The sequence below is a fragment of the Bombus huntii genome, chromosome 9, assembly GCF_024542735.1.
Source record: "Bombus huntii isolate Logan2020A chromosome 9, iyBomHunt1.1, whole genome shotgun sequence".
Lineage (NCBI taxonomy): Eukaryota > Metazoa > Arthropoda > Insecta > Hymenoptera > Apidae > Bombus > Bombus huntii.
In genome coordinates this window covers 6,877,680-6,893,411 of record NC_066246.1, presented here as the reverse complement: position 1 = coordinate 6,893,411, position 15,732 = coordinate 6,877,680, and the positions used below count along the sequence as shown (strand labels likewise).

Here is a 15,732-nt window from a genome sequence, read left to right as displayed (position 1 = left end):
TATCTGTCATCTACACCGTTCTAATTTTCTAACTTAAAAAGTTAGAATCTTCATTTTCTTAGTTTTCCAGATGAAAACGAAAGATCGTTTTGCCAAAATTTACGGTTTAATCGTTGGTCGATTTATTACAAGGAAAAAATACAACGCAACGTAATTTTTTCCTAAGACCCAAATCGAGTAGATTATTTCCTTAACGCCATTATTTACGTTGTTATCGTGATTCGTTTGACGGTTCGTTATATCCATTCACACGCAAGGTTGTTCCCTGATTATCACGAATATAGCCAGAAAGCGATGGTTGCACGTATACGTAGGAAGAAAGTTCCTAATCGAGGCGATGAACAGATCTTGCCCGGCCTGTGGTGGCCCTTGATTTCGCGTTTAATTCTACTCGAATATACCGTGGACCAGAAAGGGAGGAAGAGCCGTAGCTGCGATGGGAGCGTATCTCGGATCTCGTCGAGGAAACGCGGCTGCGTTCTTTCATTATGGCGCGTTGTTCTTTTGTCGGGGACAATCGGAGCCAGACGAGGGATTCTGACGGCTCGTTGTCGGGGAAACTTGCGACTACGAATCGGTGAAGCGAGAAATTGGGACACGCTGCAGGACGCGGAATGGACTCGCAGATTACGCGCCGCGCACCGAGAACGAAACTCCAGTTCGTTCGCTTTCTCAACGTGATTTTTAATTTTAAAAAATCAGCAACGTTAGAAATACAGATTTACAATAAATTTACAGGCGGATTATATCTTTCTTGGTCATACCGAATACTAAAAGAAGAGGATTTACAATTTCAAAAGTTTAGGATATTTGGAAAGCGGATGTTTCACTATTTCTAATGGAATAGAATATCGTAATCATCTACGGCTTCGTAGAGTTACTTAATAAGCTTAACTTATTTGTAACAAATAACGTGGTTGAATCACATTAAATTATTTATTATTATTACGCTCACGTTCATGCTGTATATATACAACGTTTGATATTAGAATCAAAAGTCTCAAGTATTGACACGAAACTACGTACCAAGTATACTTCTACAAACATACTGGTGTACGACTAAATAAACCTTACAATCAACTACATCACGTGTCATTAAACAAGACGAAACATCGACTTCCACAGATTGCAATAAAAAGAAAAAAGAAAACTATCTGTGTGAAAACAGTGCGAATGAAATCAGAGCAACGATGTCAAAATTTCATTTGTTGTCGAAACATCGATTGGAATATGGATCGTTAAATGGCAACGAGGAATTGAAATTGTGGCAGCCTTTAAAATGACTGTATTTTACAACGATGCCGATGACGCTTTCAATCCGTCGGACAAATACACGTCGAATATTCGGTGTTTCTCTATAAGCGTGATTAGAAACGGGAGCATCGATCCGCGTGTAATATTCACGCGTTATAATATCAACGAAATCACGTACCTACATTAGGCGAACAATATTTCGTCGTTATGAGCTCCATTGATCCATTAGCCGTTTCAGTTTACCACGACGCGCAAATAGGAAAATAATGACTTGTATACTGTGTACAAGTATATAGTGTGTTAAAATGTCGTACAATTGCTTTATTTAATGCCATAAAAGTAACACTGTCAACTGTTTGCATTCGAAATCACAAATTGACGAAAGTAACTGGCTGTAATTTCTGAACTGGATGCATCACAGTTTCGTATTTGAAGTAAAAACAAATTAATTTTGAACAAGTATTCTCGAAGTATAGAAAACTATGCTCGGGTTAACCAAATGGATTCTTCGGTACTTTTAAATGTTCAGAAAAGTGACAATACATTAGAACGTAGAATTATCTGTCACTAGACTGCGTATTTTTATTTATTTGCGCGAAACGTACATGATACGAAAAAATACATATAATGTCCGAAATACAGTGCTTTCTACGATACTTGCTAGGTAAAACTATTTTCCACTGAGATTCTACCTTTTTTAATTAAATATTGAAAAACATGAATTTACATAAAAATTCGTGGTCTACCTATGACATTATAAGATTTGAAAAAAGAAGAAGCATATTTTGATTGTACATAACAAACAGTAAAATTTGTTATAATAAATGACTACGTTAGTACGAAATGTCGAAAGATTTATATACCTATTCTACTCGTCTAAAATAAAGAATATATCCCGCGCTCTGACGCTCAAACGCGTATTTTCAAACTTTTTTTCGTATCACACGTAAGATATTTTTCGAAAATAAATGAAACAACTAAAAACGACAGTATCACATTTGTTTTAACTTTAACGCGTCCAGCTGTCGTGAATACGAGACCAAACCAGGAATAACGTCTCCTGGGGACATAATTTTAAACCGTCAGGCAGAAATTTTCTGCCCTTCTATAGGGCAATATTTTATAATCTACAGTAGGACGAATCTGATCATCGATACGTCGAAAACATTCGCTGCCATTTCGTTTACAGCGAAAATACGATCATGAAGTAAAGATAGAGTGTAAAAGATTTTATGATATTAAGATTTTACCAAAACCGAAGATAATTCGAAACTTTGAATTTTTATGTTAACTTCTTTATATTGGATATTTAAAAATTGCGGAAATTAAATACTGCGATATTAAAATGCGAAATCTTTGCTATTCATCACATGCCGGTGTTTCTCCGAATTTCACGAAAGAATTTCAGACTTTTTCAATTCTGGTTTTCTGAGATGCTTCTGGGAAAGGAATACCGTGAAAGTTTCCATTTTTTCGGAGGGCAATAAACGTGGTCGCAAAATTTGTATCTTTCATTGTCTTTTTTTTTTTTTATTATGAATTATTGTTTTTATGTGAATGAGGGAGGCAAGAAAGTGGTTGTACAAAAATGACTTCTAAGAGCAAATGCAAATTGAGTTACTCTTCGGAAGTAAAATATTCAGTAGATAAAGTTACGTGAATTATTCGTAATAAGACTCGAAATTCCTAACTGCTCTGTACAGTGTTGAAATTACATGATATACCATTATGCAGACGACTCGTACGTTTCACATTGTTTCATAATCCGGAGAATATAATTGGACGTGAGAAGTAGCGTGCAGAGGTCACTTCTCCATTTAGAAACGGTATGATGTGCGATTAATTAATTCAATTAGCTTAAGCCGCGACACAAGCGTCAAGATAGAGGTCCGTTGCCGAAGATATACCAAAATGGCTTTACAAATTTCTTATACGTTACCTGGTATTAGATATTGTTTAAACATTTTCATTCAGATAGTTATGTAAATGGAGAGTGACTTGTTATTTGAGGGTATAAATAAAAAACATCAGAAATAAGTTATTCGTTATTTGCACAAGGCTGAATATATTATTTAAAATAACGAAATTAATTATTATTCATAAACACAATTTTATTTTGTGCTCATTATTTCTTATTTACCGATCGTCGAGCAAAAATTATTTCTACGCAAATATAACATTTCAATCAGAGAGATTACTGCAGATTGCAATTTGTAATTTTCACATTCCGGCAACTTGTTCGAAAAGCGAATAAATTTAAAAGCAAGTGTGAACTGCGATGTCTATTGAAAAATTAGCATATAAATTTCACAAATTTTACATTACACAAAATAAAATAGATAAGGCAAAACTTAAAACTATTTATTTATATATTATCTGTCCTCCAAGTAAATTCATAGAAAAAATAAAATTTCATTTGCGATAAGGAAAATGGAAATAAATTATATTTGGCATTGTGCAAATATTTAAATATGAAATCTAATTCCTATTCTCTATTAAAATATTATTTATCATTTAATAGATAAATACAATTTTGTCCAATATTAACGTTACCGTGTTATCGCGACAAATTATCATCAAATTACTTCATTTCTGAAACAAAATTTCTGAAATGGAAGATTAATTGAATAATATTTTTTAGCTGGTAATTTATAAAAAAGCCGTACGATTTTTTCACGATCATTTCACATTTACACTTACACATAATATCGTATAGAAATAATAAGTAAGCAGTATAAAATTAATTATTAAAATTTTGTATCATATATTCCACAAGAGATATAATACAAAAAGATAAAAATTTTATATTAATTAGCGCTTAATTAATTATTATTGTGGTATCGATATTTTAGATAGTCTCCGCTGCTCGTTAACGTATTTTGATGTTAGTCGACCAAGAGGTTTAACCGCAATACAAGTAGATAATAACCAATGGGACTGTAATTAAATCCAGTAAGCGGATTTGTAGACGGTATATCAATAAATGCAGAATGGCCATAGTAAGTCACTACACGATTGTTAATAGTAGAATGCTTGAATCGTTTTACGAGCTATATACGTACGATTGTTTATGAAATGCGAAATGTAATATACCTGTACATCGAATTCGATACTGTTCTTACAAATTTTATTATATACCTGTATGTTATCTCAATATTTATTTCTATTATCCTTTTTTGCTTTATTGAAGATGCAAAGGCTATACGTATAAACACGAATGACAATATGATTTATAAGGATTTCTTATTGCTTCGCATTTCATTTTGTATTTAAGTATATCTTAGTGGTAAAACACATTCTAGACACTTTCCCCATTTTATAACAATTTCCCCAATTGAACATAATATATCTTATCAACGTATAAATTAATATAAATGAACATCATCACGAAGCTTTAAAATTAACTGTCTAAAGTCGCGTAATTTTTTTTTCTTTCTTTTCTTTAAATAGACAGAGTATTCAATCCTCACAGAGAATTTCTAGCAATTATGATGTTTTATTTCAGTTTAAATTGTATCTTCGTTTGATCTAGAATTCTATGTTAGTTGAGTCTGTCGCGTAGATCCAATGTATTTTAATGTCTTCTTAGTTTTCGAAGATGATCTGATTTGTTAAGAAGCTGGGTGATTAGAGGATTGGAACTGAAATTTCTTCTTTGATTATTGTTATTTCTAAATTCCTATGCGCGCTTTCGTTCATTACGTATCAACAGGCATCGCCTGTTGTGCTAAGTCGACTGCAAATGTTTGTGCATTTTTCGATAATTTAAGACTCTAAAAATCTACAGAATGCATATAATATACAAAAATATATATATGACATTCAATAAACAAAACAAATTTCTATTTAGATTTCATTCCTCCAATTATGATGGTGAAAATATAAAATTGCACAAACCTGCGCAGTGTATAATAAATAAGCCTTAGCGTCTCAGACTAAAATCGTCGAAGGGTCTCTCAACGTTAGTGATGCTGACTCTGTCCCACAGTCGAATCCTACAAATCCATTTTAGCATGACACTCTACGTGTAAGATAAACTTAGACTTATACGTTTACCTACGAGTCAATAGAACCGCTGCATTCTTCCTTTAAATCGAAAGAAAAATCACAATCATCTACTATGAAAGTGAAAGAGAAAAGGTAAAAAGATGAGAAAGAGGAATGCCATAGCCTACAACTCACTCTCTACCCAAAACAAGACATCAATCCCCAATTTCATATGCCTTTCCCGACACACGTTCGACGGCTGGATGAAACGACCCGAAATTCCCTCACGATCCAGCCACTACGTGCATCGTCGTTAATTAACCATCGAAACGATCGACGAGGCTCGCTAATCCCGCGAAAGAAAATGACGCCCCGATCGGTCGTTTATGTAGGGAGATCATGAGATTCTCGTTTCGCGGAGGGGAAAACAGGAAATGAATAAAACATAGGATATTAGTCGACGATCAATTCGTTGGTAGATTATACCGTTTCCAGCCATTTCCACGGCGTAATGGCGTCGGAACGACGCGAAGCTATTGGAATGTTAGCGTTGTAAGAGCGGCATTCGCGGTGGCCCGTTAGCAGGCATTAGTATCGCGGCATCGGATGCTAATCGATGAAAACAACGCGAACGACAGGGGAGGTTGGCCGTGGCAGCGGTGGAAACGGCGCTGTTTAACTTTCCCGATTGCCTAATAATTTAACGCTGGGCAACGGGCGAATGCGATGCAATTTGCTCGACACACTGAATGAAATTAACAGTAGTCGCAGTTGAGCAAATCGGCTCGCGTACGAACGTTCCGTTCTGTAATGACGCGGACTTGGCTGCGATTGTATTATACGCGAGTGTATGCGTGTGTGTGTGTTGTTCGCGCAACGAACAGTCGATTCGATGCGGCTAGCGTTAACAATCGAATCCCACGATCGATTAACGCTTTTCATCGCGAAGAAGCTCGCGTAAACGTATCGTTGGCCGATTGAATGGAACATCGTTGTTCTCTTTGGGCCGTGAAGGTGCATGTTAAAGTGATTTTCAGTGAAAGTGATAGATATTGCATTGTGTGACTTTCAAATAATTTTTCTGTGAATGGTTTCAGATTTTTTGCAGGTTTTTGAAAGCTTCCCTTGAGCGTTTTTTTATTAGAGCGAGTCAAACGTATTTCCATTTGTTGTCAATCAAATTTGTTAGAAATATCTTTCGGGTAAACTGAAAACAAATTCCAAATAATTCAAATACCGTAGGCCTGATTTATGGACCACCCAGTATACCTGCGTGCAACACGTTCCAATCGAGCTGAAAGTTTCGCGCGTTCAACGATATACGAGATCATACTTCTAACAAACATCTAATTTGACTTATAGTTTCTAAGAGATACGCGTAATGCATCTGCTGAACAATTGATAATATTCTAGCGTTATTTATCGAACAATTTATTTATTATAAATTCGCGCTATTTTTTGACAGGAAATACGTCGGACAGAAGAAAGCAGATAATATAACGAGAATTTGGTGATATTTGTTAAGATCGCAGTGTGTACCAAAGCTATAGTTATTGCTGACGATATTCCATGAGAGTGATAAGGCTTTGGTCCTGTCATAGAAACTACGATATTGACATTGAAGATGAATCGCCGTATTTTCGCCCTATTCTCAACGATACGGTGATACCGTCTTTTCAGCTTTAGCTCGGATGCACTTTATATTTCGACTTTCCTTTATGCTTGGATCAGAGCAGACGCGTCGTATGTCACCCTGCTTTGTCCTTAAACTGGCAGCCCCTTCAGTATAATACGAGCAAAATTGAATGAACGAAATTAAAATGTAGTTTATCTTGGAGAATATGCAACTATTTTTCCTGTCTATGTAATTACATAAGTATACTTTGAAGGAGGTTTTATCATAACCGATTCCCTTGATCTTCAGAGAAATTAAAAAAAATTAGAACGTATAAGGAACGTATCAAAATCTTTAACAAGTAGCCTAAGTGGAATTTACTGAAAAATAAATTTTCTATGATGTTCATATTAGAAATGGCAGACAAATTTTAATATGCTCTGCTAGAAAGAAAGTGTACTTTGTTATCTTATCTTTTTCATATAAAGACGTAGGATACTTTAATACGAATTTTAACGTCGTTGAAATCATAAATTCACAAGTGAGATCAATCTAAAATATTAGATAACTATTTTTTGAAATAATTTTTCGTTAAATGCGTAACATACATTTCGTCGTTTTATGGATTTTATGCATGACGTAATAAATAATAATATTTATACTGTATAGTAGGTCATCTTATTGTATGTATAAGTATACAAATTATCTTTGTATATAACAAACATTAAACATTAAAAATTCTGAATCTATTCATCTTGAACGAAAACGTGTTACATATTCGCTTACGAATTTGATAAGCTGGTCCAGTCGTTAATTGTAATTCTAAAACAAGCTGGTTAATGTTTAAGAGATGGATGCAGCAATTCACGATCGCCTAACGTAAAATCAGAGTCTGCGATCTATCTAATTTATTTACAAAATTTATGAGGTTCGAAACTTAAACCCTGCTAGACTTTTAAGTGGGGTAGTTCCGGAGTCCATAATACCCCATAGAAAGTCAACGAGCCCCAAGCGAATCCTCGTTGGTCGAATCGCAATCGCAGTGAAATATATATAGTCTTGCTGAAAACTCCATTCACGTTCCAAGTTTGAGAGTTCTATTTGATGGGAAATATATTTCAGATTTTTGTCAATTTCCGTTTAGATCGATAGATATTTTTACATACGATATTGACTAATCGTACATTCTAATAATGATTTAGTTTCTCTTCGATTTGATTTATTCTTATTTGTACTTACTTCTTTCTTTTAACAAAAAAAAACTGTTTTGTTCTTTGATTTATTCTTTTTTACTTGGTTTCGATTAAAGTCTGTAAAATTTGTAAGACGTTTATTGAAGCGGTGCTTAAGTTAAGATCTCACTAAATATCGAGATTTACTAACGTAATTGATAAATAATAAGTTTCAATAATCTTGCGTATAATCTATATGTATTTGGTCGTCCAGAAAGTGTCTTTCTTTTACAGACACGTCTTTTACAACGATGTATCTTTATACAAACATGAAACCTAATCTGTCGAACGTTGTGATCTTTATTTTAATAGATCAAAATGTATCATACGTAATTCGATAAAATAATATAAAACGGAAAATGTTGTGCATCCATTATTTCCTTATAAAACGAAAGAAACTTTTTGGACGACCTACTATTATTAAATTCGTTTTAAACGACCTATCGTGTCGTATGGCATACGAAGAACAGTAATATATTAAGAAAAATTTTCTACTTCTACTTAAATACTTTCGTGTCAGACGCTGCAGGTATAATTGAGATACTCAAAGAGAAATATCATTTGGGAAAAAGCTTGAATGTTAAAAATCTTGTGAAGGAAGAAAGTCCATAACGAACCTCATTTTACATTCGCTTTATTCTGATGTTCGAGGGCTACTAATGCGACATCGTACATCAGAGTAATTTTCATACAGTCTGTTCTTTTAATGCAGAAAGTGGCTGTACTTCGTCATCGGTTAAATATTATTTCATAAAGGTACAGGAGAAATCGGTTGAAAGTGAAATACGAAAGAACATTCTCCAACTCGAATTGGACATATTTTCGATTCATTTACGATTCTATAATTCGAATTAACTGAGAAACATCGTCGTCATAATGGCAGCCTAATTAATAATCGAACGATCTAACGCAAACATTCGCGTTTTTTCCCAAAGTGCTTTCAGCACGTCGCGTTGCGTTGCGTCGCGTCGCACAAAGCCATTATCGAGCAAAGCGTTGTAAAAACTTCGATAGAGTCGGCTGGATCGATTGCTCGCACGAACGACGAATAATTGACGCGCCAAGTTAAACAGAGGGAGGTTTAGAAACGCCGAAAGTACGATTGCTGGCACGCGAGCATTTGTTTCATGTTCGTGACGAAAGTATTTAATTAGCCTTCAATGGAAACTAATGTAATCTTCGCGAATAAATGCGATAAAAATTCGAACGTAAAGTTGTTTCATCAAAAACTTTTCGTTCTTGAAATTTAAATAGCATTGTCATACAAGTAAGAAATATTTGGATACGAGTTATTTATCGATTTATTTCGATACGAGTTCATGACTCGTGTAATCTTGCTATAAGAAGAGAAAAATGCAGGAGAAATTAACTCCATGTCGAACTGATCTTTTTTCTTTCACTTTTAGGATGCGAATCACACTGTTTTTGCTTTTGAAATTTAAACTTTTGAAATTTAGTTTAATGGAAGATAATTTTCAATTACGAATTAATGCGACGATCTAATGAAATTACGAACAATTTCAGAAAAGGACTCGTCAATTGTGAATCGGTTGAGGCGAAGCGTCAAATTAGTATTTTCGTAAGTGCAACAGCGGATACAAGTTGCGTATAATAATTATCGGAGAAATTGGACAGTTAGACTATAGAATTGGCTAGATAATTAGTAAAAAATAAATATCGCTATAACCGATGAAACGGTTGGACTAGAAATTTTCCTTGAAAAATTGTCAGTTGATAGAGATGAAGCGAAATTGACTAGATTAACTGGCTTTTAACTTTCGAATATTTCTCTCACACTGTCCATCGACGAAACAATATTTACAAATGACATTTAAACTGTTCTTCCAAATGACATCGAGCGATCGATTTTTATTGGAGAAGTAAATTTGAAAACATTACGCATAGTATAAGATGTACAAGAAACATATAAATCGTTGCAACAATTACGAAAATTCGGTTCTCATTCGCCATACTTATTCCATGTTACAAACATCTCTGAACTTTAGAATTTGACAAATGAAAGTTTCAGCAAACGAACGACTAACGTACTTTGCACCTTTAGTAATCATTCGCTGAGAATTGCTCTTCGCGACAAATAAATTCGTTCCGTCGAAGGGTATATCGCGCAAGATTTGTAGACGAATGTTCGTCCCTTTTTAATCACGATGAAACACGCCGCGCTCTGCCATCTTCTTCTTCTTCTACTACTTCTTCTTCTTCTTCTTCTTCTCTGCCCCCGCTCCTTCTTCTTATCCTATGAAACGATTCGAATCTGACCGAACGGAAGAGCGAAAGAGCAAGATAAAAGCGAAAAGAATTTCAACTATTAAATTATAGAAAATTACGCTTCCCTGGACGTCGCGATGTCGGACCCTGCTTTTTCTTCCAGTCGTTTCTCTCGCGCCAATCCTTTAACCCTCCGTTTCTCCTTTTATTACCTTTGATTCCGGACCAACTCCACCCCTTCCCGCAGGGGGTTATAATTGCGAACGGGGACCAAAGCGATCGTTACCCCCTTCCTATCCCCCCTCCAGCCCTCCATTCCTTCGACGACCGCTTTGTTATGATCGGTCCAAGTTATAGCTCCCTTCGTCGGCGCGTTTCTCGATCGGGAATAACTGACCACCGCGTATTTTTCGTTTTATCTTCACCTGCCGACGCTCGTCGGAGGCTAAATTTATTTTCTTGTTGCTTCCATTCGATCGTAATTTTAACTGGTACCATTAAGTGGCAGTTATCGTGCTGCTCTGATTTATACTTGGAAATTAGTTTTTCTTTTCTTTCTTTTTTTTTTTTTCAAATGAAGCTATTAGCTTCTTAATGAATTCTTAATGAACGTACAGGACTCGTTTCTTTGGCAAAGTGAATTTAATTCGTCGAAGGGTTCAGATTGGGCCCACTGATCGCAACTGGATATTTGTAAAGTTAGATATACTTGGATGAAAGTTAACTGGTCACTCTAGACAGTGTTATTCGGCGTTGAGTGATAACAGGAAGAGATTAGTTATTTTTTGTTGTAATAAAACGAAGCAATATTTTTCCAGTCGCTGCTCCTTCTCCAATCTTCTCTATTTTGTCATATTGTCATGCACGATACACACAGAGAAGTCTCGTTTACGTATTCTTTGGATGTTCATCTTTTTCGAAAGTTTAATATGAAGAGGTGAAAAGTACAAATAGTGAGATATTAATGAGACAGTTGATCAAACCTTCGGTCGATTAAATATTAGGTTGTTCGAAAAGTTTCTTTCCTTTTATAAGGAAATAATACACGCACAATGTTTTTGTTTTATATTAGTGTATTGAATTATGCACGAACATAATAATAGAAATATAACGAAATGGATCGTATCATACCTAATTCATTGAAATAATATAAAACAGAAATTGTTGTTCATCTATTGTCACCTTATGAAAGAAACTTTTCGGACAACCCAATAGTTGACGAAAAATGTTTCTTATAATTTTAACATTGAACATTGAACATCCATCAATCCTTTCGTGTTATCCGAGTTTTGGATCATTCTAATGCTGTACCCCTAACTCTATCATTACGATATTATATTACAATTATTATGCTACGAAAGGATGAAAAAGTAACAGAAAAATAATCGTAGAATTCATAAATCAGAGTAAACATGATTTACCGATTCCTTCTGGATCGTGCGCGTGCTTCTTCGACAATTTGACATTTTTTCAACTGGTTAGAATTTTCATTTTGCAATCTCGTTCTCTCTGAAATCCAAATTTTCATAATAACGAAATGTAGTGTAGCAGCAATCGATCAACAGTATCATCGGGCTGCTTGTTAAAACAACCCAGTCATCGGTGATTGGGATATCAAAGCAATTATTCAAATCGCGCGTTAATATCAACGTTGGCCCCTAATATTCTCGTTAATATTAACGCGTCGAACTAATTATAGCGGGCCACGTCGTGGCGATCAATTCATTTTGCCTAATCGCGTTAGATCGACAGAAACATTATACGAAATGAGTCGGAACCAGACGCAAGACAGACGTTGAATATCAAAATGCAAGTTCGTGTAATTAGTCGATCCGCGGCGTGCTCCCGCTTTGCGTTTCACTCGAATTCGTTCTTTATTGTTCAATCGCGTGTGTCGCTCGACTAATGATTCGTTGCAATTCGGCTAATTAGTTCGAATTTCCTGTCAACGTGGATAGAACAGTTACAATTTACGCGTAATCGCATCGCATACTTCGATAGATGACGAAGCAACTTTTCTAAACTGTCTCTTTCTGATCGTTAGACTGCGGTCCCTTACGCATTTTTATATTTTCATGAACGTAAATAAAGAAAGAGAATCTAAATGTCCTTTAGTCGTGAAACTTCGCTTTCCAAGCAAATCTTTCATTTTACGTACAATTTATCCGCGAAAATAACTCAGGATCGCGAAATATCGAACGTATACGGTGGATAAGAAAAACGTGGCAAAAATTATACAATAAATTTTAAAGCCAACACGAAAGTCTTCGATGAAAATTTATTTACAGTGCTTCGTATTAATATTCCGATATTTCGAGAATTTTCAATGTGATTTATCTCGTTCTTTCTTTGTTAGCAAAAGTACGTATATTAAATAAATAGAACATATGTTGTATGGTTAATTCTTAAGTATATTTCTCTATATTCAACAACGATATTTGTTTCAATTTATTAAAAAAACAGTCAGCTAGTTAACTATTATAGACAAACGCGTACAACAATAGCGTGTGGCACATGACAATGTCCGGATATTAATAGGAATCGCTGTATTTACATCAGAATTTCACCGCAACGCTCGTTTATTTCTATCCGAAACTTTTTCAATTTTCATTTTCTCGTCAACGATGTTTTCAACGATGAATATTTTCTTCATTCCCAGAGCACACCTGCAAGGACTTCCGATGCACCCAGAACGAATTTTGCATCGAGACGGACCTCCTTTGTGACGGCGTGAATCATTGCGGCGATGGCTCCGATGAGGCTACCTCCACCCTCTGTGCCAGTAAGTTCTAATTACCAGCGATTCATTCTAGAGACCCTCCCCAGCCCGGCGGCAGACTGCGGCTCTTTCATATTTCAAATGAAATACGCCACCGGCAAATTGATTTGTAATCGAACCGCGATCGGGCGCGGCGACGAGGAAACGCCGAATTCTTCCCCGAAATGCTCAAATTAATTTTCCACCGGTGTCTTTCTTAAGATTGTAACGATCGGCGACGCCACAATGGCATCTTGTGATTTTCAGCGATTATTCGCGTTTTGGAAACTCTTCGCAGAATTATTAGCTCCCGGTGCAAGTTGCTCAAGTTACAGAAATTGCCGGTCGTTACAATGTTATTCGGATTCGTAAACTCGAATTTTCCATGCACATAATATTAGGTTCTCCTTTTACTTTCAAATGAAATCTAAGAACGCGGCAACGCTACCTTTTCAGGTAGAAGCTTGTACAGAGTGTATATTGCTATCACGAAAATTATTCGTAGAATCATAATGTTCTCAAGCTCTACTAGTATTTATAATAGGACAAATACATTTGTTTTGTCGTAGACAAGTTTAATGATCACGAGCTTGCACGTTAGATGGAACTACGAATAAGATGATATCACGTTGAAGGTTTTCTTAATTGCAATTGATTCCTGGTCTGAACGATCGTCGTAGTAATATCCACAATAAACTGATAATTTGTTGTGGTTGCGTACAACGGGAATTTCAAAGAAAAACAAAATATAGGAAAACGATAAAACAGCGAATTGTCCAGGTCAGCGTTCGCCTTTTCACGGCAAGCATTTTAATCAATTTCTGTTCCCGTCAATCGACGGCATTTCATTCCTTTTGCGTGGCAAATCTATTTTAACATGAACCCTATCGATTATGGTTCACGTTTCAGACGATTGATTGAAACAGCCTCGTGTTAATCCTACAGTCGAGTGGTAGTTTATTCGAAAGTATTAAAGGAATTTAATACGCAAGTTAATTATTTTATGTTGATTAAGTATTATAACAGCAATTGTTGTATATTGTACAATTCGTATTATTTTCAGAGGAAAATTCCATGTTCGATTATTATTATTAGTTTGCTCTTTCGAATCATTTTTTATTTGGCGAAAAAAATCGATTCTTCTTTGACATATTCAATCTTTTTCTTATATTACAAAAATTCCATCTATTCGAATATTTCGTTACGGAGCGTAGAACGTCAGTGTGGTTTCACGTGAAATTTCCTTTTCTTTTTTTTTATCGTTTTCACGATGGTAATAGCATGTCGCCCGATCCCTAATGATAAAAAGTATACAGTACACGCTATCGATCTCTCAATTCAACGAAACTGCGTGTACTTTTCGTTGTCAGAGGGCGGTTTCTCTGCCGCCTGTTCTCTTGAACACATTGTACAACGCCCAAGGGAATTAATTCTCTTCCGTTGTCAGTTGACTTGGCACCTGGCAGCAAGATGAACTGCCATTGCTGTTTTAATCGGGAAAAGGGAACATCCCCGCGCGTAAATGGCTATTTTGATGGTGAACTTGATGTTTGAAAATTAAAAGAATGAGAAATTGAAATATTCGTCTGTAGATACGTTACTAACTATACAGTGCACAGTTACGTCTTTTATCACTTGTTCGCTAAGATACCTGGGCTTACGGATTTTTATTGTAATAATGGTAAATAACAATAAGAAAGATCGAAGATAGATTTTGTCAAGTTAAAAATTGTATTACGTTAAAAGTAAAAATATAAAGCAATTTGATACGATATATGTAGATTATTATTCAAAATTTTCTTTTTAATATCATCTTACAGAGCAGCAATTGAATGGAAGATGAAGTTACACTAAGGAGAAAATATATCGTCAGCAATTGTACGAAATAAATTGTGTTTTTACTCAGTTAGGTGAATGCTACATACTTTTTGCAGAAATTACGTATTTTAACATAATCTATTATGTTACTGATTATTTTTCACACATTTTCATTTTTCTGTACAGAGCTTAGATATATATGTTTATAGACCATTTAGAATTATTATATGAAACATAGAGAATTATCACAAAATTAATTGCTGTAAGACCAATATTATTTATAAATAAAAACGATATGGTAATCTATCTTTAATTCACCATTGTATACAGGGTGTCCTAAAATCTTGGGGACAAACTTTAGAAGCGTGTACTCATGAAAACAAGCAAAAAAGTCTTAACAAACATGGCTCGAAGAACCATTTGTTTCGGATTTACGTTTCCTACTTCAAGTCTCTAAGACAATATTTAAACACAAGGTTTCCCTGAACGTGGATTGGACGTGCTTGGCCTGTGACATGGCAGCCTCGTTCACCCGATTTAAATCCCTTGTACTTCCATCTGTGGACACTTAAAAACCTGGCGTATAACAATCCAGTTGTTTTGTCAAATTAGTCGATACAACGCATCAAAAACTGCTGTCAAGAAGTAAAAGAAATTCCAGGTATTTTATTACTTTTTTATTATATTATTATTGATATCGTTGGAATATGTGTTACGTTCTGAGAAAACGTATCCAAGTGTGTGCGTTGAAATGCGTGCGTGTATTGAAAAATAAACAAACATTCATTTCAACATTTTCCGAAATTCATTTTCATTCATTCATTTATGTTTTATCTTTTCTC

At 35.1% G+C, this 15,732-nt stretch overlaps 2 protein-coding genes across 6 annotated transcripts in view; both read left to right on the top strand.

Annotated features, from left to right (window-relative positions):
• LOC126869877 (uncharacterized) overlaps window positions 1–15,732 on the top strand; it is a 195,756-nt gene that overhangs the window by 52,144 nt on the left and 127,880 nt on the right. The window lies entirely within an intron of this gene.
• Window positions 1–15,732, top strand: part of LOC126869876 (uncharacterized) — a 288,377-nt gene that overhangs the window by 205,957 nt on the left and 66,688 nt on the right. For all 4 annotated transcript variants that reach the window (XR_007691041.1, XM_050627012.1, XM_050627013.1 and 1 more), the window contains exon 4: window positions 12,974–13,096. Coding sequence is in view for 3 of the 4 variants with exons in the window: in XM_050627012.1 (XP_050482969.1) it covers window positions 12,974–13,096 (123 nt within the window). In the remaining variant the exon portion in view is untranslated. The remainder of the gene's footprint in view (window positions 1–12,973; window positions 13,097–15,732) is intronic.